General features: G+C 42.6%; 2 protein-coding genes across 3 annotated transcripts; both read left to right on the top strand.

The window, feature by feature from the left end:
• Positions 1–52: 52 nt before the first annotated feature.
• Positions 53–17,439, top strand: LOC115113270 (lymphocyte-specific helicase-like). Of its 2 annotated transcripts, none has more exons than XM_029640768.2 (23): positions 53–188; positions 3,731–3,831; positions 3,979–4,097; positions 4,205–4,327; positions 4,655–4,696; positions 4,793–4,817; positions 4,935–4,996; positions 5,090–5,131; positions 5,261–5,485; positions 5,580–5,762; positions 5,908–6,051; positions 6,334–6,530; positions 6,632–6,728; positions 6,818–6,979; positions 7,097–7,239; positions 7,591–7,735; positions 7,939–8,022; positions 8,169–8,288; positions 13,426–13,542; positions 13,656–13,815; positions 15,778–15,874; positions 16,015–16,091; positions 16,315–17,439. In XM_029640768.2, exons 1-23 carry the CDS (start codon positions 181–183, stop codon positions 16,398–16,400), a joined length of 2,559 nt encoding a protein of 852 aa, XP_029496628.1. In that variant the 5' UTR covers positions 53–180; the 3' UTR covers positions 16,401–17,439. The 2 variants fall into 2 exon arrangements, with proteins under 2 accessions (XP_029496628.1, XP_029496627.1); XM_029640767.2 differs by having other exon boundaries at positions 3,976–4,097.
• A 340-nt stretch (positions 17,440–17,779) lies between these two features.
• On the top strand, positions 17,780–22,295 carry LOC115113271 (calcium homeostasis modulator protein 3). Its single transcript, XM_029640769.2, has 4 exons — positions 17,780–18,380; positions 18,515–18,642; positions 18,812–18,939; positions 19,195–22,295. Exons 1-4 carry the CDS (start codon positions 18,094–18,096, stop codon positions 19,645–19,647), a joined length of 996 nt encoding a protein of 331 aa, XP_029496629.1. The 5' UTR covers positions 17,780–18,093; the 3' UTR covers positions 19,648–22,295.
• The last annotated feature ends 2,104 nt before the right edge of the window (positions 22,296–24,399 follow it).

The following is a 24,399-nucleotide window of genomic DNA, read 5'->3' as shown; positions in this document are numbered from 1 at the left end:
TTTTACATTGGTTGCATCCACTTTGGCGGGAAATGTTGAAGCTCCGCCTTCTTCATTATACAACACAGACTACTGCATGCTTTATGTTGTGTAACTTGCTTTAACGGGTTCTTCAAACAAATATCCCAGAGAAATAGTAGTAAACATTTGACTACATATCTAGTTTGGCAGTTTTTCAATATGAGTTGGTAAGTCCTTATGTTTGTTTCAAGGCTTTAATTGTTGTTCCAAGCAGCTAGATAAGGTTAAGTAGTAACACATGTCGATGGCTCGTTGCAAAAGCTTCTGTAGGCTGGCGTCCTTTGATCAACCAAATCTAAACTATTCGGTTTCACCAAAATAACGTTTGCAGCCAAGATGTATTTTAGTTTCTCTAGAAGAATACTTCTATGTGTCTATGTGAATACTTTTGAATGTGTCCTTCGCTATCAAATAAGTGTTTTAAAACACGTTTGTATACAGCAGTTTCTCCTATTTTCCGCTTGTGGGCTGCAATTGTAGTCCATTCTACCACATAGTAGTGTAAGGGTAAAAACGATTGTTTCACTGTATTGGATCACTCCGCGGTGGAGGGAAAGACTCGGTCGGGGCTCGGAGGTGAGGATTTCGATTTACTGTATACGGTTGGGGTTCGCCCTTATAAAAATATAGACCCCATGGCGGTGACACACGCATCCGATCCCTCTTTGAATACGCCCTACCAGTCTGGATAACAGCTTCACCGCAGCAGATGAATCGGCTACAGCTAGTCCAAAACATGGCAATAAAAATGGCTTACAGACTACCAAGATACATAAGCAATCACTACGTTAACAGCATATCTGGACTGACATCAATAGACAGTCAGTCATTGGCCAGAAGTTCATCAACAGAGCCACTCCCAACCCATCACTGAAGGAAGCGGTGGAACAGGCCAAATGGACCACAGATACACCAATGTCCATAATGCTGAAACTGACCTAGAAGAGGAAAGAAGGAAAAAATACAATCAATTGTGTGTGTATGAAAATGTGTAGATATATGTGAATTTTTTTAATTTTTTTATTTATTTCACCTTTATTTAACCAGGTAGGCTAGTTGAGAACAAGTTCTCATTTGCAACTGCGACCTGGCCAAGATAAAGCATAGCAGTGTGAACAGACAACACAGAGTTACACATGGAGTAAGCAATTAACAAGTCAATAACACAGTAGAAAAAAAATGGGCAGTCTATATACAATGTGTGCAAAAGGCATGAGGAGGTGATGCACTCCTTAGTGCCCCCACCCCTCTCCCCCTGCACACTTGTGAGCTATAATTTCAATTATTTATTTTTTATCTTTTTTAAAAATGTTTGGAAAAGAAAAGGGCGAAACTAATCTACGCCTGTTCTGATAAAGACCTTAGGGCATCTAGCCTCGGGATGCCTTGCCTGACCACACCCTCCTTCCTTGCTCCTGGCCTGCCCTGCCTCTTCCACCAATCCAATTGTTTCTTATGGACAGAAAAGAGCAGAAGCTCTGTAATGAACACCATACTGCACCCCGCATGACTTGGGGTCTGCATGTTCTCCAATACCTGCAGTCTCGCTTGGATGAGTGTTTGACAGCCTCTACACTGAGATGGTATTTGGCTGCTGTATTTGGCTGCTATATCAGCCTGCCATGCGGGGTGGATGGACAGGCCAAGGGTGTCGCCTCCCTTTCCGGGGATTGTGCCGGGACCCCCCTTCCACATTGACGGCCCCTGTCTCGGTCCCGCGCTGGGACTTTGCCGCTGGCTGGCCAGGTACCTCTATCTAGCACTGACTAATCTGGTATGGGTATACCAATATATTGGAGTGATCCAATATAGTGAAACCTAACAAAGGTTACATATGTAACCATGGTTATGTGAGCTATATTGATCAATCTGTAAATTCTCACCTCGGATGTATCACTCTGCCGCGGAGTATATTGGAGTGATCCATATAACTCACATAACTGTGGTTACGTACGTGACCGTCGATTTTCTACATACGGAAAATGGGAGACCCTGGATAACGTGTTTTAAAAAAAGAAAAACACTTATTTGATAGTGAAGGACACATTCAAGACGTCAAATCGTAACGTTAACCTCTGGGACCGTTCGGGACGTGAGCGTCCCACCTCTCCACAGCCAGAGAAACTGCAAGACGCCTAATTAAAATTCCTCAAACAGAAGTATTTTACACCATTCTATAGATAAACTTCTCGTTAATCCAACCACAGTGTCCGATTTCAAAGACGCTTTTCGGCGAAAGAACAACATATCATTATGTTAGGTCAGCAACTAGTCACAAAGCATTCAGCCATTTTCCAACCAAAGAGAGGAGTTACAAAAAGCAGAAATATAGAAAAAAATGATCACTAACCTTTGATCTTCATTGGATGACACTCCTAGGACTTCATGTTACACAATACATGTATGTTTTGTTCTGTAAAGTTCATATTTATATCCAAAAATCGGAGTTTACATTGGCGCGTATTGGTAGTTCCAATACATCTGGTAATTTTGTAGAGAGCCACATCAATTGTACAGAAATACTCATAATAAACATTGATAAAAGATACAAGTGTTATGCATGGAATTTTAGATCCACTTCTCCTTAATGCAACCGCTGTGTCAGATTTAAAAAAATCTTTACCGAAAAAGCACACCATGCTATAATCTGAGTAGAGCTCTGAGCCCATACATATATCCTCCATGTTGTGGACTCAGCATTAGTCAGAATAGCATTATAAATAGTCACTTACCTTTGATCTTCATCAGAATGCACTCCCAGGAATCCAAGTTCCACAAATGTTTGTTTTGTTCGATGATGTCCATCATTTATGTCAAAATAGCTCCTTTTGTTAGTGCGTTCAGTCCAGTAATTCACATTGATAAAGTGCGTTCACTATTTTCAGACAAAGTCAAAAAAGCTCCGTTACAGTTAGTAGAAACACGTCAAATGATGTATAGAATCAATCTTCAATAATGTTCCAACCGGACAATTCCTTTGTCTTCAGAAATGAAGTGGAGCGTAGCTACCTTTTTAGGTGAGCGCGCGAGACTGAGCTTGTGGCACTCTGCCAAACCACGTGCTCAAAGAGCTCTTATGAGCCCCTCCTTTAGAGTAGAAGCATCAAACAAGTTTCTAAAGACTGTTGACATCTAGTGGAAGCCGTGGGAAGTGCATAATGACCAATATCCCACTAGGGGCTGAGTTCAAACTACAAACCTCAGTTTTCCCACTTCCTGGATGGATTTCTTCTCAGGTTTTTGCCTGCCAGGAGTTCTGTTATACTCAGACATCATTCAAACAGTTTTAAACTTCAGTGTTTTCTATCCAAATGTACTAATTATATGCATATTCTAGCTTTTATGGTTGAGTAGCAGGCAGCTTAATTTGGGCTCGCTTTTCATCCAAAATTCCCAATACTGCCCCCTACCCCAAAGAAGTTAAGTATTGTTCCTAGAGCTATTGGATATGCCTCTTGTTTGGAAATGTTATCTTGGTGAAACTGAATATTTTAGATTTGGTTGATCAAGGATGCTTGGCTTCCAAAATGAGCCGCCTGCAATGGTTAGTCGCGGGACGAAGCAATTGCCCGAGCGTAATGTTAATAACATTAGTGTGGTGTTTCATAGCTTCAAGGCTAGCTAGCTGAACTGTTAACTTGCCATACAGTTAACACAGGCAAGGCTATTTATCACACTCTTATTCATTGAATATTCACTCCCAACGCAGTGTAAAGGAAGAAACCCGAAGCGTGTCTCCTCATTGTCCGAAGCCTAACGAATCTGAAGAACCGCTGGGTACGGCTATGGAGGAGACTTTGCCTGGAAATTGTAAGTAAAGTTAGTTAACGCATTAATTGGCCAGAGGTGGCTAAATGGCATGTACTATCTATAATTAGAAGTTGCTAGCTAATTGAGAATTCTCCCCTTCATGTAAATGAACCATATCATAACCATATCACCACTTGTTCTCAGCAGCTGCAAGTGTGAAAGCTGAAAATGCGGTGTCTGAAGTTGTCATCACAAAAGAGATGGAGGAGGAGGAGATGCAGTTGGTGGAGAAAGGAGAGAAAAAAGAAGAGGAGATTATGAAAAAGGTTTCTTTGTTCAAAAAAATGTTTGAACATATTTGTAAACTGTATTGATCTTGTTTGGCAAGTGTGGATGTTAATGCCCAACATTGGCATGTGTTTTTTTTTACTAGGCTCGAGAAGCTCAGAGGAAGGAAACTCATGACATTCGCTTCAAGAGACTGCAACACTTGCTGGAGAAAAGTAACATATATTCCAAATTCCTCCTTACGAAGATGGAACAGCAGCAGCAGGAGGTAAGTCCAATACCAGTGCAAAGGATATGAACATTAGAAGTAGCCCTTGCACAGCATATTGTACAACTACGTATCCTGTCACAGCTCATGTGTGATGGGTGAGCAAATGACCACAGTAATGTACCGTGGCTCCTTAGCCCTGATCTTCCCAGTCCCCCTCTGCGGTCATGTAGAACTCTGCTCTAGCTATCCCTAAATGCTTTCTCACTTATGTTTGATGGTCAGAAAATGCATGGAAATGCAAAAAGGCAATGGTCAAATCTACCCAACGAGTGTGAGGAGTCTTTGAAAAGCCATTGTCTAACTGTGTTTTCCCTGTAAACTCAGGAAATGCTGAAGAAAGAAAAACTGGAAAAGAAGGTAGAGAAGGTGAGTGAGTTTTACGTTGTCATTTTTTGTTTGTTTCAGTTACAATTACTGCCTGCAGGTCCTTAATCACTAACCATATTAACTTTTCTGTCACAGAGCATTGGTAGAAAGGCTGGGAGAGGTATGTAGCGCTTGTGTTCCGTTACTTTGCATCCATGACAATTGAGTTCCCCTCTATAGTTGATGTGGAAACAGTCTATAGTGTCAATTTCCGACTTAAGTTTCTTTGTTTTTTCAGTTGAAAAAAATAAAAGGAAGAGGGAGGAAGACTATAAAATTGCTGATGTCATGTCTAAAGAGGTAAACTGTGTCTCTCAACATATAAATCAAGGCCTATTTCACTCTATTTGACATTTTTTAACATGTTATTTTTTGGCCATGTTTTTGTTTCAGGAAATTATGTCCAAGGCCAAGAAATGTAAAGTGGAGGAAGAGGTAAAGGACTTTTGTTTATTCACTGCAAGGGACATTTTTGGACTGATTTACTCTTAGAGTCAAGAACTTGGAGGGTGTTTTAGATGTACCGTACCTCCAAATGTCAATATATGTCTACATGAATAACAGGAGGTCCCTGGGATGAAGAAGCTAGAAGCAGAGGACATCGAAAAGATGAGTGACTCCAATGCTGACATCAAGGGCCGTCTGTCGGAGACTGTGAGAGACAATGCCAAGCATCTACTGGACCCAGACAGGAAGGTGAACGGGCAGGCTGTGCCCGCCCAGCAGCCCTTGCTCTTCACTGGGGGAGTCATGAGGTCTTACCAAATAGAGGGTGTGGAGTGGCTCAGGGTGAGTGTGGACTGTTCGTTATGCACATTTTCTTTGTTTGATCACAGATGCAGTATTTCATATCCTTGGTGTGTTTGTATTTTGTTTTCTCCAGATGTTGTGGGAGAATGGTATCAATGGGATCCTGGCAGATGAGATGGGTCTGGGGAAGACAATCCAGTGCATCGCCCACGTGGCCATGATGTTGGAGAGAAAGGTGATGGGTCCCTTCCTGGTAGTGGCCCCCCTGTCCACTCTGCCCAACTGGATCAATGAGTTCAAGCGCTTCACTCCAGAGGTACAAAAAAACACTCCTTGCTAAAAATAAGCATTCCAGGTATTACAGAAGTTGTGCTATTGATACACATGATGTGAAAATTGTATCACCAATGCCAATTACGGAATTCACTGTTAAATTGTCTTTGTTCATCTTGTGTTGTAAGGTGTCAGTGCAGCTGTACCATGGACCTGCTAAGGATAGGATGGCGTTGTTAAAGCAGATTCGTAAGCCCCAGGGACCTCACAACATGTTACCTGTGGTGGTCACCTCCTTTGAGATTGCCATGATAGACAGGAAGTTTCTGCAGGTAGGCCCAACTCGCCTACTCCTATCATTCTATGTAGGCTGTAGAAGTTACATGTTCTTTTTCTGTACTTGGTATTCTGATGTAGATGTTGGTTGGAACTTACGATACTGAGCTCTTATCTTTTGAAAGGCATGAGCATAACTTTCCTTTTCGTGCAAATAATGCATTGATATCAAAGGTAAATTTGCGTAAAAGTTGAGTTATGCATGCGTACTACAAGTTGTGCCACCTATTTAACCCATTCAGCCTCTCACTGATAACCCCCTTGCTTTTCCTCCCCAGCGCTTCCACTGGAAGTACCTGATTGTGGATGAGGGCCACAGGATCAAGAACCTGAACTGCCGACTGGTGAGGGAATTGAAGATGCTGCCCACGGACAATAAGCTGCTCCTGACGGGCACACCACTGCAGAACAATCTAGCTGAGCTGTGGTCACTGCTCAACTTCCTTCTGCCTGAGGTGTTTGACGACCTCAAGAGGTAGGGGTCTTGTCTTTTTCTACTGTTGGAATGGGACTATATGGAATGTTTTATTTTGTCTTGTTAAAAAAAGTGTAATTGCGCTTCACCTATCTCTACAGCTTTGAGTCGTGGTTTGACATCGACACCATTGGTTCGGATGCAAAGAATGTTGTGGCTAACGAACGAGAGCAGAACATCCTGCATATGCTCCACCAGGTAAGCCCTCTGACTGACTAGCTCTGCAATACACTGGGAAAGATCAAATGGTTAAACCTGTAGGTAGTCTATAAACCTTTCATCTCCAGATTCTGACTCCATTCCTGCTGAGAAGACTGAAGTCTGATGTGACGTTGGAGGTGCCGCCCAAAAAGGAGATTGTTGTGTACGCCCCACTCACTGTCAAACAGGAGTCTTTTTACACTGCTGTGGTGAACAAGACCATCGCCAAAGTGCTGGGCCAGGTGAAGGTAAGGCCCTCAATTCACTGCTACGCTGTTATATAGAATGGCAAATTTATGTATTACCAACTTTTCAGAGGCCAGACTTTGTTTGAAGGAGCTTTCTAATAGACTTTGACGTGTCAGGTGGAGGCTCCAGTGGTGCTGACGACCGACGGCAGGCCTAAGCGCAGGACCAGGAGGCCTGTGGACTACAAAGAGACTGATGGTGACACGCCCTACGACCTGGAGAAATACTTGGAGAGGGTTCAGAAGGAGGCTGAGCAGAGGTCAGAATATCTTCTAGTGTTCTGTGTGACTCAAACACTGCGGTGCCCATAGAAATGGGATGATTCTATTTTTATGCTTGTGCCTTTACTCACTAGGGGGTGCACTGGTCATACCAATGATAGTTTATCAAGTCTATCTTTTCTGTTATAACTTGATACATCGGAAACACACGTGTCCATGAAGACAAACTACATGATTGTACCAATTCATTTTTTTCTGTGAATGTTAAACATTTTAATGTGTGCTCCCTTTTTTAAAATAAATGAACTAAAGCCTTGCAGTTGATAGTTGCACGTGAGACCTCTGCTGGGGCAACTCACTAACTCGTTGCCTGTCCCGGTCCTCTTCAGCCCCGCCCCGGTTGTGGACGTGCAGATGCCCCTGGACTCCCAAATCAACCTGAAACTGCAGAACATCCTCATGCTGCTGAAGAGGTGCTGTAACCACCCCTATCTCATAGAGTACCCACTGGACCCGGCCACTCAGGAGTTCAAGGTAAAGGCCCTGCGGGATTGAAATGGCTGTGACCAAATTATGTAGAAATGACATGGCCATTGAATGTTGTGGGTGCATTCATGACTTCTCTCAGCACTGCTAAGTAGAGGCTTTGTCAGTGTATAGGGAGTTAGACTGCCAGTTGGTGTAGCTCGTGTAAATGCATGATCTTGTTTCACCCTTTGACTCTCTTTCCATTGCAGATTGATGAGCAACTGGTCCAGACCTCAGGGAAATTCCTCATTCTAGACAGAATGCTGCCAGAGCTGAAGAAGAGGGGACACAAGGTAACTGTCCAAATTCAGTTGTTATACTTAATGTCCTCGGTCAAGTGATTGATTTTTAATCCCCCCAAATTTTACTTGACCATGAATATGTATTTATTGTAAGATGTTTGTGACCACTTCTGACCTGTTGTGTACCTTGTTGACAGGTGCTGATTTTCAGCCAGATGACGTCCATCTTGGATATCCTAATGGACTACTGCTACCTGCGGGGTTACCAATACAGCCGACTGGATGGGAGCATGGCCTATCCCGACAGAGAAGAGAACGTGAGTAGTGGCATGGTCTACTCCCCACAATGGAATTATCCTCCTTAAAGCAGTCATAAAGCACTTTATAATTAGGACTGCACGATTAATATAATTTTGATATTGACATGTGCAATGTTTAAATTGTAAATGTCTGCAATATTTTGAAGCTCCTCTCCATGGTGTTTAACGTCCGATTTTATAGTTTGCTACTTGAGCCGTCTCTCCCGCTGCACGCGCACACCAAGCCCCGGCCCGTCACTCAAGGAGCGCAGTTGCTCGCCTTACCCACTTGATGTTCCTTCCAAGTTCGCTCATGGTCAACGAAAAACAAAATCTTAATGACAAAGATGCTGCTTTCCACTTTGCATCTTAATATAAATCCACATTTTTTTTTTATAATTCTGCTATTACTTTGTGTATAGAACTCACTGCAAACAGCTAGTTAGTCTAAGCAGGTTGGGGCCAAAATAATCTGTGTTAGCAGCTAATCGCTAGTTAGCTAAAGGCATTGAGCCAGCGCAAACGTAGCTAGCTAGTACAGTCTGATACCACTGTTGTGGTTTACCTGGCTACCCAGACTAGAGGTCGACCGATTAATCGGAAGGGCCGATTTCAAGTTTTCATAACAATCGGAAATCGGTATTTTTGGGCGCCGATTTGCTATTTTTATTTATTTAAAAAAATTAAAAAATTAACTTTATTTAATCTTTAACTAGGCTAGTCAGTTAACACATTCTTATTTTTAATGACTGCCTAGGAACGGTGGGTTAACTGCCTCGTTCAGGGGCAGAACGACAGATTTTCACCTTGTCAGCTCGGGGGATCAAATCTTGCAACCTTACAGTTAACTAGTCCAATGCAATAATGACCTGCCTCTCGTTGCACTCCACAAGGAGCCTGCCTGTTACGCAAATGCAGTAAGCCAAGGTAAGTTGCTAGCTAGCATTAAACTTATCTTATAAAAAACAATCAATCATAATCACTAGTTGACTACACATGGTTGATAGTACTAGATATTGTCTAGCGTGTCCTGTGTTGCATATAATTTGACTGAGCATACAAGTATCTAAGTATCTGATTTGCGCGGTGGTAGGCAGAAGCAGGCGTGTAAACATGAATTCAAACAGCACTTTCGTGCGTTTTGCCAGCAGCTCTTCGTTGTGCATCAAGCATTGCGCTGTTTATGACTTCAAACCTATCAACTCCCGAGATGAGGCTGGTGTGACCAAAGTGAAATGGCTGGCTAGTTAGCGCGCGCTAATAGAGTTTCAAACTTCACTCGCTCTGAGCCTTGTGGTGGTTGTTTCCCTTGCTCTGCATGGGTAATGCTGCTTCGATGTGGCGGCTGTTGTCGTTGTGTTGCTGGTGTGAGCCCAAGGAGGAGCGAGGAGAGAGACGGAAGCTATACTGTTACACTGGCAATACTAAAGTGCCTATAAGAACATCCAATAGTCAAAGGTTAATGAAATACAGATGGTATAGAGGGAAATAGTCCTATAATAACTGCAACCTAAAACTTCTTACCTGGGAATATTGAAGACTCATGTAAAAGGAACCACCAGCTTTCATGTGTTCTCATGTTCTGAGCAAGGAACTTAAACGTTAGCTTTCTACATAGCACATATTGCACTTTTACGTTCTTCTCCAACACTTTGTTTTTGCATTATTTAAACCAAATTGAACGTTTCATTATCTACTTGAGGATACATTGATTTTTATTGATGTATTATATTAAGTTAAAATAAGTGTTAATTCAGTATTGTTGTAATTGTCATTATTACAAATACCTTTTTTTTTTTATTGCCTTTTTTGGTCCTCCAATAATCGGTATCGGCGTTGAAAAATCATAATCGGTCGACCGATGGGTTGAGCCTGAACACAGGTAGGTAAAGCGGCAGTTGAAAATTCGTTATTGGCTTTGATACTCTGATTGATTAGAGGCGACCCAGTCGCTGATGTCTTCATTTTTTGTACAATGCCCCTCGTCACCACAAACTACTTCAATGATGGCCAAAGTATGTAGCGAAAGACAGAGCAGCGGGAGAATGTAATGAGTTGTCAGGCTTATGGTGCTGTAGGACTACATCAGCATATTGTTTGTGCAACGGTATGTCAGAGGAATAGGTGAAGCATGAATGTTATATTTTTCTTTACCTTATGATTGATGTCATATCTAGACGGAACAAAACATATAAACGCGTCATGTGAAGTGTTGAATTCATGAGCTGAAATAAAAGATCCCAGAAATTGTCCAAATTATTTCTCTCAAATTGTGTACAAATCTTTTTACAACCCTGTTAGTGAGCATTTCACCTTTGCCAAGATAATCCATCCACCTGACAGGTGTGGCATATCAAGAAGCCAATTTAACAGTATGATCATTACACAGGTGCACCTTGTGCTGGGGGCAATAAAAGGCCCCTCTAAAATGTGCAGCTGTCACACAACAATGCCACAGATGTCTGAAGTTGAGGGAGTGTGCAATTGACATGCTGACTGCAGGAATGTCTACCAGAGTTGTTGCCAGAGAATATACTGTTCAGTTCTCTGAACAGTATAAGCCCCTTCAAGCGTTGTTTTAAAGAATTTCGCAGTAGGTCCATCCGGCCTCAACCACAGACCATGTGTAACCTCGACAGCCCAGGACCACCTCATCCGGCATTTTCACCTGCTCGATGGTCTGAGACCAGCCACCCGGACAACTGATGAAACTGTGGCCTTGCACAACCAAATCATTTATTCACAAAATGTCAGAAACCATCTCGGGGAACCTCATCTGCGTGCTCGTCGGCCTCACCAGGGTTTTGACCCAAGTGCAGTTCGGCGTTGTAACATCTTCAGTAGACAATGCTCACCTTCGATGGCCACTGGCATGCTGACGTGTGCTTTTCACAGATGAATCCCGGTTTCAACTGTATGTTGTGTGGGTGAGCGATTTGCTGATGTCAATGTTGTGAAGAGTGCCCAATGGTAGTGGTGGGGTTATGGTATGGGCAGACATACAGTGGGGCAAAAAAGTTCAAGTGCAAGTTCTCCCACTTAAAAAGATGAGAGGCCTGTCATTTTCATCATAGGTACACTTAAACTATGACAGACAAAATGAGAAGGAAAAAATCCAGAAAATCACATTGTAGGAATTTTTTATGAATTTATTTGCAAATGATGGTGGAAAATAAGTATTTGGTCACCTACAAACAAGCAAGGTTTCTGGCTCTCACAGACCTGTAACTACTTCTTTAAGAGGCTCCTCTGTCCTCCACTTGTTACCTGTATTAATGGCACCTGTTTTGAACTTGTTATCAGTATAAAAGACACCTGTCCACAATCTCAAACAGTCACACTCCAAACTCTACTATGGCCAAGACCAAAGAGCTGTCAAAGGACATCAGAAACAAAATTGTAGACCTGCACCAGGCTGGGAAGACTGAATCTGCAATAGGTAAGCAGCTTGGTTTGAAGAAATGAACTGTGGGAGCATTTATTAGGAAATGGAAGACGTACAAGACCACTGATAATCTCCCTCGATCTGGGGCTCCACGCAAGATCTCTACACGTGGGGTCAAAATGATCACAAGAACAGTGAGCAAAAATCCCAGAACCACACGGGGGGACCTAGTGAATGACCTGCAGAGAGCTGGGACCAAAGTAACAAAGCCTACCATCAGTAACACACTACGCCGACAGGGACTTAAATCCTTCGGTGCCAGACGTGTCCCCCTGCTTAAGCCAGTACATGTCCAGGCCCGTCTGAAGTTTGCTAGAGCGCATTTGGATGATCCAGAAGAAGATTGGGAGAATGTCAGATGAAACCAAAATATAACTTTTTGGTAAAAACTCAACTCGTTGTGTTTGGAGGACAAAGGATACCTACTGTGAAGAATGGGGGTGGAAACATCATGCTTTGGGGCTGTTTTTCTGCAAAGGGACCAGGACGACTGATCCGTGTAAAGGAAAGAATGAATGGGCCATGTATCGTGAGATTTTGAGTGAAAACCTCCCATCAGCAAGGGCATTGATGATGAAATGTGGCTGGGTCTTTCAGCATGACAGTGATCCCAAACACACCGCCCGGGCAGCGAAGGAGTGACTTCGTAAGAAGCATTTAAAGGTCCTGGAGTGGCCTAGCCAGTCTCCAGATCTCAACCCCATAGAAAATCTTTGGAGGGAGTTGAAAGTCTGTTGCCCAGCAACAGCCCCAAAACATCACTGCTCTAGAAGAGATCTGCATGGAGGAATGGGCCAAAATACCAGCAACAGTGTGAAAACCTTGTGAAGACGTACAGAAAACGTTTGACCTCTGTCATTGCCAACAAAGGGTATCTAACAAAGTATTGATAAACTTTTGTTATTGACCAAATACTTATTTTCCACCATAATTTGCAAATAAATTCATTAAAAATCCTACAATGTGATTTTCTGGATTTTTCTTATGTCTGTCATAGATAAATTACAGGCCTCACCTTTTTAAGTGGGAGAACTTGCGCAATTGGTGGCTGACTAAATACTTTTTTGCCCCACTGTAGGCTACGAACACAATTGCATGTTATCGATGGCAATTTGAATTTGATGAGATCTTGAGGCCCATTGTCGTGCCATTCATCCGCCGCCATCACCTCATGTTTCAGCATGATAATGCACGGCAGGATCTGTATACAATTCCTGGAAGCTGTAAATATCCCAGTTCTTCCATTGCCTGCATACTCACCAGACATGTCACCCATTCAGCCTGTTTGGGATCCTCTGGATCGACGTGTACGACAGTGTGTTCCAGTTCCCGCCAATATCCAGCAACTTCGCACATCCATTGAAGAGGAGAGGGATAACATTCCACAGGCCACAATCAAAACCCAATCAACTCTTTGCTAAGGAGACGTCGTCGCACTGCATGAGGCAAAAATGGTCGCACTAGATGACTGGTTTTCTGATCCACACTCCTACCTGGCTTTTTCACTCGTCATGCTAACAACACTATTCGAGTTGCCCACTATATTCAAACCATCGAGTTAGAATAATATTGCAAATAAATCCTAATGTTTGCTCAATTTGCATTTGCCCATATCATGCAGCTCTACTTATAATCATGTAGCAGTCTTTCTCCCTCACTATTTCTTGTGCTGTGAGCTTATCCTTCCATCATATTTTTTTGTTGTTGCAGATGACAAAGTTCTCTTCTGACCCAGAGGTGTTTCTCTTCCTACTGAGCACCAGAGCAGGTGGCCTGGGCATCAACCTGACTGCTGCTGACACGGTCATCATCTTTGACAGTGACTGGGTAGGTGTAGAACTCATGCCCTCAGGTTGAGCTTAACTGTTGCTTACTGCTACATGTCTGGTACTGATTTTTCTAGAGCCACACCGATTATTAATGGACTCTTCTTCTGTCAGAACCCTCAGGCTGACCTGCAGGCCCAGGACAGATGCCACCGTATCGGACAGACAAAACCCGTGGTGGTGTACCGACTGGTCACTGCCAATACCATTGACCAGAAGATCCTGGAGAGAGCGTCAGCCAAGAGGAAGCTGGAGAAGATGGTCATTCACAAGAGTGAGTAGAGTACCACTCCTCTCACATCCAGGACACATCGAAACTATGATTACATTGAGGTAAATGTGAAACCCACCTGAATAGAAGGTGCATGGAAGAGCTGCTAAGTATGTCCGAATAGAAAACTATTGTGGCGCGTGTGTTCCAGACCTGGATTCAATTGCATGTGTATTTGAGTGTCGTATATTCACGGCGCATAACATGTATTTTTATCAAATATTTACACTGAACAGAAATATAAACGCAACATGTAAAGTGTTGGTCCCATGTGTCATGAACTGGAATAAAGTAATGTTATTTTCATAAGCTGCCTCCGAAGTCGTTTTAGAGAAATTGGCAGTATGTCCAAACGGCCTCACAACCACAGACCACTTGTATGGCGTCGTGTGAGCGAGCAATTTGCTGATGTCGACATTGTGAACAGAGTTCCCCATGGTCCCATGGTGGGGGTATGGGCAGGCATAAGCTACGGACAACAAACCCAATTTGTATTTTATCGATGGCAATTTGAACGTACAAAAATACTGTGACGAGATCCTGAGGCCCATTGTGAGGATTCTCTAATTTATCTGACCAACAGATGCAGATCTGTATTCCCAGTCATTTGAAGTCCATAGATTAGGGCCTAATTTATTTATTTAAACTGATTTCCTCTTATGTAAAATCAATTAAGTTGTTGCGTTTCAAATATTTTTTTTCAGTACATTTTAAATGCATTCCTAATAGTTTGAAACATGGTTGTGGCAGGTAGCTTATCGGTTAGAGCGTTGAGTCAGTAGTTCAAATCCCCAGCCGACAAGGTGAAAGCAAGGCACTTATCTGTAATTGCTCCACGGTCGCGCCAATAATGGCTGATTCCTGGCCGTGGCCCCACTCTCTGAGGGTGGGGTCATAAATTGTATCTTGGCTCCATGGAGAAATGTATAGAATTACAGGGAATGTACTTACATGTCTCTATACCGCCAAGATGGCCGACCATGCTCCCTGCCACGCCAACCACCTAAGCCCCTTTTTGATCCAGGACAAAAAAACAACCTTTCCAAGTGGATTTCCAAATATATTTAAATATTCAACTACTTGTCTTGTCTTCTCAAATAAAATATATCTGAATACTTACTTTGAAAGTAATTGAGATATTTGAAGTGGTATTTGAACTCCTGTCTGGTGTTCATTTGAAATTCCAATTCAATTCTTGAATTCACCCGTGTCTATTTAAGTGACATAATACAAAACATCCCCATCAAAATCCGTACGTTTTAGATAGAGAACAGTTTTATTGCATGGCCTGCGTTTGCCAGACCGTGAGACATCCTGAAAATCAGTATTTTTTTTTCCCAAATGTCTGAATGGTTTGCCCTACAAACTGTCCACTCTGGTAAGATGACTCTCACAAACACGATGGTGTTCTCTGTTTTGCTGTACAATCCCCCACAAGTGTCACAGGACTTGTTTGAAGGTAATCCATACAAATGAATGTAGGTTATTTTTTGCCAACAAAAATTAGGTTTTAAATTTTGATAAAATTTTGTAAATCTGTTTTAAAAAAATAAAAAATCCTTATCTCCTAGATATAGGACAGACACTTTAAAACCGTATTCCTTATGATACATTTATGAGTGTGCAGTGTGCTTCTATGGGCTATAGTAGTAAAGGCCAAATTCAATATTTTATCAAATAAAGTGTACCTAAAACTCAATCAAATGACTAAATTATCCATGGTATGACCATCTTAACCATTCAATATATTAGCCCAGTAGAAACCCCCCAACGGTTTAGACTTTGAGACAATTTTACTAATGCACTATCAAAACTAGATTTCCTGTATAGCTAGGCTGTCTGAACAGTGACATGATCAGCTTGAGGGAATTGTTGGGGATAATATTTAATAGAATTCTTGGAATTAATGTGACAATTTAATTCTCTAAATTCAGACTGACTGTACCGTTTATTTATTTTTATTAGAAAAATTCAAAGGAGGAAAGGCTGAGCTCAAACAGACCAAGAGCTGCGTCGACGTGTCTGAGTTGATGGATCTTCTCAACACCAGAGATTACGAGAAGTACTCGTTTTTTTTGTGTTATTTCCCAACCCCCTTGATCAATTTTCATATTGTATTTTCATTATGAAACTCAGAAATATTTTATATTAGGTTGGTCAGAAGTCTATGGTTATCTAATGATTGTTTCTTGTCTTTTTCAGGGAAGTGAAAAGCACCAAGGGGAAGGTCATTAGTGACAAGGACCTGGAGGCTCTGCTGGACCGCAGTGACCTTCTGGGTGAGTTAAGCTGTGGGTTCTATTCAATTCACAACTACTGTTATCATGAATGGTGTTGATCATACCTGCGTCACAATATACTAAAGTCCTCGGCCTTTGTCAGGATGCTTTACCACTGCAGAGCACCAGTGCCTCTCCCCGTAACATGGTCACCTGATGAAACCTTGCTTTTGTTTGGCCTCTGTTGTATTGTGTGTAATGTAACCAGTTTGTCTCTTTCCAGACAAGGCCAAGAGGAGCTCCAAACAGAAGGTTGGCGTTTTCAAGGTGATCGAAGCCAAAGAATCATCGGAGATCAGCTTGACCTAAATTTGAAAGGCGCAGATGTGATGCTCATAATGGCGTAACCTTAAGCTAGAGCTGGATCCTAAGGGTCCACTGCTCTGATGTTCGTTGTAGTACTGTACCAACTGAGACAGAAACTAGAGGAATTACTCAACCCATTCTCCTGAAACTACTGTTTATACTAAAGTTTTGATGTCTTTACTGCCTATGGTAAATGTTACTTTTTGTTGTGGAGTTTGTCAAATGCTGTTGGTTATAGTGGAGACCGAATCCTTTCTTCCAGAAGCTAGTGTTCATATACACGGAATGTCCAAAACTTTAGGAACACCTTCCTAATATTGAGTTGTGCTCGGAACAGCTTCAATTCGTCAGGGCATGGACTCTACAAGGTGTCAAGCGTTCCACACGGATGCCGGCCCATGTTGACGCCAATGCTTCCCACAGTTGTCGATTTGGGTGGTGGACCATTTTACTTACACATTTTTGTTGTGTGAAACCCAGCAGCGTTGCAATTCTTGACCCTCAAACCAGTGCATCTGGCACCTACCATACCCTGTTATTGTTTTTCCCATTCACCCTCTGAATGGCACACACATACAATCCATGTCTCAATGTTTAAAAATACTGCCTTCATCTAAATTGATTGGAGTGGATTTAACAAGTTTCATCAAGTGATCATTGCTTTCACCTGGTCAGTCTGTCATGGAAAGAGCATGTTTTGTCCACTGTATTTTGAAATCTTAGACAAATCTCAACTGCCATTATGCGGTTTTTGCTGTGGATTAGGATGCTGGTAGGACATTTACCAATTTTAGGTGCGACGATTAAATCACTTAAAGTAATCATTCATAAGCCCCACTTGAATTGGAATCAATTACTTTTCACAATGCATGCTAAAGTAAATGCTGAACTCCTATATCTTGTTCACGCAACGGGTTCGTTGACACTGTATGTTGGAGCAAAACTCCAAGCACTTTATGCATGCTGAGACCATGTCCTTTTAATTGTTTTGTATGCCTATCATTTTCAAAAAATAAACCAACACTTGAATGTGTAGTTCTGATCATGTGAGTTCTATTTCTTAGAGCTACATAGTCTGTAAGCAGCACTGGTGAATGCACCTTTTGTCTTTGAAAGGAGTATCCATGTTTTCACATGTATTTAATAAAACAATGTGTCGTGGTTGGGAAGCAATGTGAGACACAAAGTTGACGTGAACAGTTCACATTGGGGTTATTCAGAGTAAAAAATAATAGGTAGAAAAGGCTCTGGCTCTTATAAGAGTACAGCAAAGTCATTAAACACCTGTCATTCAAAGATCAGTGATTGTTATACAGTGTTGAACTCTGTTGCACCTACACAGTAGGAGCTAGTGAACACACCCTCCTTTCTCTCCTAAAGCCTCTGTCAGTGTGCTCCGACCTGCACACGTACTACTGGGGTGTGGTCAGATGACACTAACCTGGCTGGTGCATTTTTCAACCTCTGCTCTGACTCTTGACTCAACCTAACAAAAATACTAGTACGGTATTGACCTTTTTTATTCAACAATGGAATGAAGTTGTTTCTTCATTGAGGACTATTTTGCGGTAGGGAAAATCTTGTTCTTTAAAACGAAGGTGTTTGCGGTTACTTTTGTACAGTGTGTTAACCTAGTCTGACCACTTTACCGGGTCATTATCACGTGTGTGTCGTAAGTTTTCGGTCTCACTAAACCATGGACCGTCTGAAGTTAGTTTTACAGTATTTTCAGTCCAATTCCGAGTCCATATCAAATGGAATCTGTATTGTACTGGCCCTGATCAGTGTGAAGCTCTACACCAGCTTTGACTTCAACTGCCCCTGTATTCCACAATACAACAAACTCTACGCACTGGGGGTGATGTTTGTCCCGCCTTTAATATTCTTCTTCCTGGGAATCTTGGTCAATCGACACACAGGGGTCATGATGGAAGAATGGTTGAGACCCATTGGGAAGAGAAGCAAAAATCCTGCCATTGTCAAGTGAGTTGTCAAGTGCTGCTGTCAAAACCACCTCATGCTCCTGTGTTTACGACCACTACCATCACAGCTTTTCTTCCAAAAAACGACTACTGCTTCCTGTAATTAATTGTGATGTTATTCCTAACCCTCTGCAGGTACATGTTCTCTGCCATGTTGCAGAGGGCTCTACTGGCGCCCATGGTGTGGATTCTGGTCACTCTGCTGGATGGGAAGATCTTCATCTGTGCTTTCAGCATGAGTGTAGACCCCAAGCCTTTCTCAGGTAGCTATAGCCCGAAACACCTGTCAATCATAACCTTAACTCATAGCCCTGTAACTAACTGATTTTCACCCAAACCCTCACCCAGAGTCAAAATAGTGTAGTCTTGTCTACTATAACATTTGAACTTGGACTCAAACAAAAACTTTAGTTGTACTCTATACTTTCACAGGCATGCCCAACAATACCGGCCTTGACCTGATCAAGCTCATGGCCAAGGTGCCCTGCAAGGAGGATATGATCTTCAGGAACAGCACATTTCGTAAAGCTGTTTCACGCTACGTGCGCTGCTACTCCCAAGTGAGTGCACTCCCGTTTTTAAATACCTCTGAAACGCATGTCTTTACTTTGCGTATTTGAGTTGATGGGTTTAGTATTCAAAGGGATTTTTAAAAATGTTGTTGCCCTTACTTAGGTAGGCTGGCTTTTGTTCATTATTTGTACAGTCAAATCCCATTCCTTAACCGGGGTGTGTCAGAAACTATCACCCTGATGACTGATGTCCTCCACTCTCCATTCGAGAATGCCATTGCTTTGTACTGTATTTCCTGACAGGCGATTGGCTGGTCTATCCTCCTCTTCTTCATTCTCTTGGGTGCGCTGGGCCGTCTCATCAAGCCCTGTTTCGACGACCACGCCACCAACCTCCAGACGCGCTACTGGAGCAACTACCTGGACATCGAGCAGAAGCTCTTCGATGAGACCTGCGTGCTTCACTGCCGCGATTTTGCCCGCAAGTGCGTTGTGCAGTTCTTCGAGGGCATGCGGGAAGACGCAGTACTCAGACTGCCTCTCTCACCCGAAGTCAGGTACAGGGGGGAAGAAGACATGGTGGATGAAGAGGAGGAGAGACTCCATGGGATCACCAAGCAGGAACAGATGGATCAACTGCTTCAAACATGGTTCCAGTGTAAACCTGAGCTGGATGTCACTAGGATGGCCTACAGACCTAGGGTGTGTGTCACCTGGGAGGACCACAATGGACAAACGCTCTACTCAGATGTTTAGATGTGTGTGCGCACAATAGTATAAGAATCTATAAGCTACAAACAATACATTCAACATGATTATGTCGAAAATACTTTTAGAGAGCGGACCTTAGAAATCTTGTTCCTCAGAATATTTGAATATGCTGGGATTTAGACTAGCTAGTTTTGCATAGTTAATTTTACATACTCCATGAATACAAGACATGCAAATTACAGATGGACTGACAAATAGTCCCTAGTGGTGCCTGATTCATCTAATCCCAACAAATATGTAATTCAGAGGTTACTACTATGTAATTATAATTTTACCATATACCATATTTTACCATATTTTACCATATATATATATATATATATATATATATATATATATATTAGAGAATCCCTGGTAATTTCTGTACCATAACATAAAGTGCCAATAAATATTATTATTGTATATTGTAATTTACTGTATATGTACTAAAGGACACATGGTTTTAGTGGCTTTCAGCTACAGTGCCTGCAGAAATTATTCATAGCCTGAATTCAAAATGGATTACGTTTTTTTTCTTCTCATCCATCTACACACAATACCCCATAATAACAAAGTGAAAACATGTTTTAGGATTATTTTTTTTAAATGTATTGAAAATAAAATACAGAAATATCTCATTTACATAAGTATTCACACCCCTAAGTCAATACATGTTAGAATCACCTTTGGCAGTGATTACACTGTGAGCTTTTCTGGGTAATTATTGAAGAGCTTTACACACCTGGATTCTTCAATCTCCCTAGTCCTTGCCAATGACAAGCATACTCATTACATGATGCAGCCACCACCATGCTTGAAAATATGAAGAGTGGTGCTCAGCGATGTGTTGTGTTTGCCCCAAACATAACACTGTATTCAGGACATAATGTTAATTTCTTTGACACATTTTTTGCAGTTTTACTTTAATGCCTTATTGCAAATAGAATGCATGTTTTTGAATATTTTTTTATTATGTACAGGCTTCCTTCTCACTCTGTCATTTAGGCTAGTATTATGGGGTTACTACATCCTCAGTTTTCTATCACAGTCAAACTCTTCAACTGTTTTAAAGTTTTAAAACTGTATGGTGAAATTCGTGAGCAGTTCCCTTCCTCTCCGGCAACTGAGTTAGGAAGGACACCTGTATAATGTAGTGGCAGGGTGTATTGATACACACTCCAAAGTGTAATTAATAACTTCACCACGCTCAAAGGGATATTCAGTGTCAGATTATTACATTTTTTTCCCATCTACCAATAGGTGCCCTTCTTCACCAGGCATTGGAAAAACTCTGGCCTTTGTGGTTGAGTTATTGTTTGGTAGTCATTCAAAAATCACGTTAAACACTATTATTGCACAAAGTGAGTCCATGCAGCATATTATGTGACTTGTTAAGCACATTTGTACCCCTAGACTTATTTAGACATGTCATAACAAAGGGCTGAATACTTGACTCAAGACATTTCAACTTTTCATTTTCTTTTCAAAAAACATAATTCATCTTTGACATTATGAGGTATTGTGTATAGGCCAGTGGCACACAACCTCAATTGAATCCATTTATATTCAGGCTGTGACACAACAAAATGTGGGGAAAAACCAATGGGTGTGAATACTTTCTGAAGGCACTGTATATATAGCATAGATTAGACAATAAGGTTATTGTCTTTGGTTCAAGCCATGATCATATAGTGCTGACTCTGAAATAATGAACTGAGACAAAGTCTCATGCAACAAAGACTACTGTGAATGCAGAGACTTCCCACTGCGTGTATACATGGTGTGCTGGAAACCCTGTACTTATTAATGGAAGTTGGATCCTGTGCTGTGGTTTCCCCCGATTTCATCTTTATGATATTAAATTGTTCCTATAGGAATCAAAGCTTTGAAGTCTCAGGATGTTGTACTGTAGCAATGCTTGACTCAAAGCCTTCCTGGTGTGGGGTTTTCTTTTTGTATTTTTAATGCAGTACAGACATGGCTCCAGAGACCACTGCCACAAGCAAAAAGGCTGAGTCCAAAGCACTTCTAGAATTCTTCATGCTTGATAACAATGGATCATTTTACAAAACAACTTTTGGTCCAGGGACAAGGCTCTTGCCCCCCTCTCCCCTATACCATCTTATCTTCTCCCATGGCAAGTGAGTGATCTGTGTCACATTTCAGTTCAGCTTGTCCCCATCCTAAGTTCGCCCTCTCCTTTTCTGAGCCCTTTTCTGTGGCCCTCTCTTTGTGATCCTGCTTTTTGCCTTAGGTAATTACTTTTTGGTTATTTTACCATAACACAAGATTGAGAGACTACACCAATCAAATCATATTGATTGTTCAAACGTAGACATTTAGACCGCATGTGATAGGCTTCTTGTCAGGGAGACAGTGTGTATTTGGAAACTTGTAGAGGGTGTAAACTATCTGCTGCTGTGTGCCTCTTGCATTCCTGGGTTGTTTTGCCCAGGCTTAGCTAACCATGTTGTGGATATCTGTGGCAAAGATGTCCTGAAGAGCAACGTTTTGTGTGCCCATATGTTTTTACAATCACGGATGTTGCTCAATCAAGGAGGTGCTTGAAAAAGATTGTTTAAAAAAAACAACATTGATTATCTGTTATCCAACAGAAAGAAAAGTACATAAAGGAATAAAGTCATTTTACATGGGCTCTGCATTATTTACTGCGGTTCATGGTCTATCGACGCAATGGGAACCCCATTCAACCACAAATTGACCTTTGGTAAGATATCAGAAAATACACAATCCCCCACATCACACCCTGGCCTATATTCATTTCACAGGACTGAGTCATGCCAGTGTGTGACGAGGATAACAAAAAAACTGAAACAATACTGTAACCCCAGGATGACTTGCCAGTTTTAGACTGCAAACCCCATGCTAAGGAGCAGCCATTGGGCTGGTAAATATGCTCTTTGTTCAGTCAGCGTGTGCAGGCTTTGGGCCCACATGCTGGGGGTGGAGAGAAATATGCCCGGGTTATCTGTGAGGTTATCAACGAGACTGCTAGCTGTAAATGTATGGAAACGACCCATTAACACCATTTCTGCTCTTCTCTGTATCACGGAGGCCCTCCGCACTGCTAAAGCTAACTCTCTCTCCTCTGCTCTCATCCTTCTAGACCTATCGGCTGCCTTCGATACTGTGAACCATCAGATCCTCCTCTCCACCCTCTCCGAGTTGGGCATCTCCGGCGCGGCCCACGCTTGGATTGCGTCCTACCTGACAGGTCGCTCCTACCAGGTGGCGTGGTGAGAATCTGTCTCCTCACCACGCGCTCTCACCACTGGCGTCCCCCAGGGCTCTGTTCTAGGCCCTCTCCTATTCTCGCTATACACCAAGTCACTTGGCTCTGTCATAACCTCACATGGTCTCTCCTATCATTGCTATGCAGACGACACACAATTAATCTTCTCCTTTCCCCCTTCTGATGACCAGGTGGCGAATCGCATCTCTGCATGTCTGGCAGACATATCAGTGTGGATGACGGATCACCACCTCAAGCTGAACTCGGCAAGACGGAGCTGCTCTTCCTCCCGGGGAAGGACTGCCCGTTCCATGATCTCGCCATCACGGTTGACAACTCCATTGTGTCCTCCTCCCAGAGCGCTAAGAAACTTGGCGTGATCCTGGACAACACCCTGTCGTTCTCAACTAACATCAAGGCGGTGGCCCGTTCTTGTAGGTTCATGCTCTACAACATCCGCAGAGTACGACCCTGCCTCACACAGGAAGCAGCGCAGGTCCTAATCCAGGCACTTGTCATCTCCCGTCTGGATTACTGCAACTCGCTGTTGGCTGGGCTCCCTGCCTGTGCCATTAAACCCCTACAACTCATCCAGAACGCCGCAGCCCGTCTGGTGTTCAACCTTCCCAAGTTCTCTCTCACGTCACCCCGCTCCTCCGCTCTCTCCACTGGCTTCCAGTTGAAGCTCGCATCCGCTACAAGACCATGGTGCTTGCCTACGGAGCTGTGAGGGGAACGGCACCTCAGTACCTCCAGGCTCTGATCAGGCCCTACACCCAAACAAGGGCACTGCGTTCATCCATCTCTGGCCTGCTCGCCTCCCTACCACTGAGGAAGTACAGTTCCCGCGCAGCCCAGTCAAAACTGTTCGCTGCTCTGGCCCCCCAATGGTGGAACAAACTCCCTCACGACGCCAGGACAGCGGAGTCAATCACCACCTTCCGGAGACACCTGAAACCCCACCTCTTTCAGGAATACCTAGGATAGGATAAAGTAATCTTTCTCACCCCCTCCCCCCTTAAAAGATTTAGATGCACTATTGTAAAGTGGCTGTTCCACTGGATGTCTTAAGGTGAACGCACCAATTTGTAAGTCGCTCTGGATAAGAGCGTCTGCTAAATGACTTAAATGTAAATGTAAAAATTTCCTTCATTGCATCGCTGCGTCTGTTAGTTTAGCAAAAGGCTCATCAACTCTGTTTTATTTGTGTCCCATAGTGTAGGAAGCTTTGTACGTTATTCTAAAAAGGCCTGTGCATGTTCCTATACCCCTTGAGACTTTATAGGGCTACTGTTCCTCTGCTTTAATGTTCCAAATAGAAACAAATGTCGTTAACACCAAGTTCCCCACCACCCTTCATTTGCAATGACTTTCATCAAAGCCCGATTGTTCATTCCTTTTTACATCGTCATTCTCACTGTACCCTCAACCAAGAGAGCAACGTGCAAGGAACGACTTGTCTGGGTTTTCTGTTGTGGACACATCAAGGCCATCCCACCTCATCA

This window comes from Oncorhynchus nerka, linkage group LG28, assembly GCF_034236695.1.
Source record: "Oncorhynchus nerka isolate Pitt River linkage group LG28, Oner_Uvic_2.0, whole genome shotgun sequence".
NCBI classification, from domain to species: domain Eukaryota; kingdom Metazoa; phylum Chordata; class Actinopteri; order Salmoniformes; family Salmonidae; genus Oncorhynchus; species Oncorhynchus nerka.
This window is presented reverse-complemented; position numbering and strand designations above follow the sequence as displayed.

What these genes read in the sequence shown, in the direction of transcription:
- LOC115113270 (XM_029640767.2), top strand. An exon ending in TCCTGCATATGCTCCACCAG is followed by an intron (nt 6,729 to 6,817) that starts GTAAGCCCTCTG and finishes TTTCATCTCCAG; the next exon opens with ATTCTGACTCCATTCCTGCT. An exon ending in CGGCCACTCAGGAGTTCAAG is followed by an intron (nt 7,736 to 7,938) that starts GTAAAGGCCCTG and finishes TTTCCATTGCAG; the next exon opens with ATTGATGAGCAACTGGTCCA.
- LOC115113271 (XM_029640769.2), top strand. Translation starts at nt 18,094, where the DNA reads ATGGACCGTCTGAAGTTAGTTTTACAGTATTTTCAGTCCAATTCCGAG. An exon ending in AGACCCCAAGCCTTTCTCAG is followed by an intron (nt 18,643 to 18,811) that starts GTAGCTATAGCC and finishes ATACTTTCACAG; the next exon opens with GCATGCCCAACAATACCGGC. An exon ending in ACGTGCGCTGCTACTCCCAA is followed by an intron (nt 18,940 to 19,194) that starts GTGAGTGCACTC and finishes ATTTCCTGACAG; the next exon opens with GCGATTGGCTGGTCTATCCT.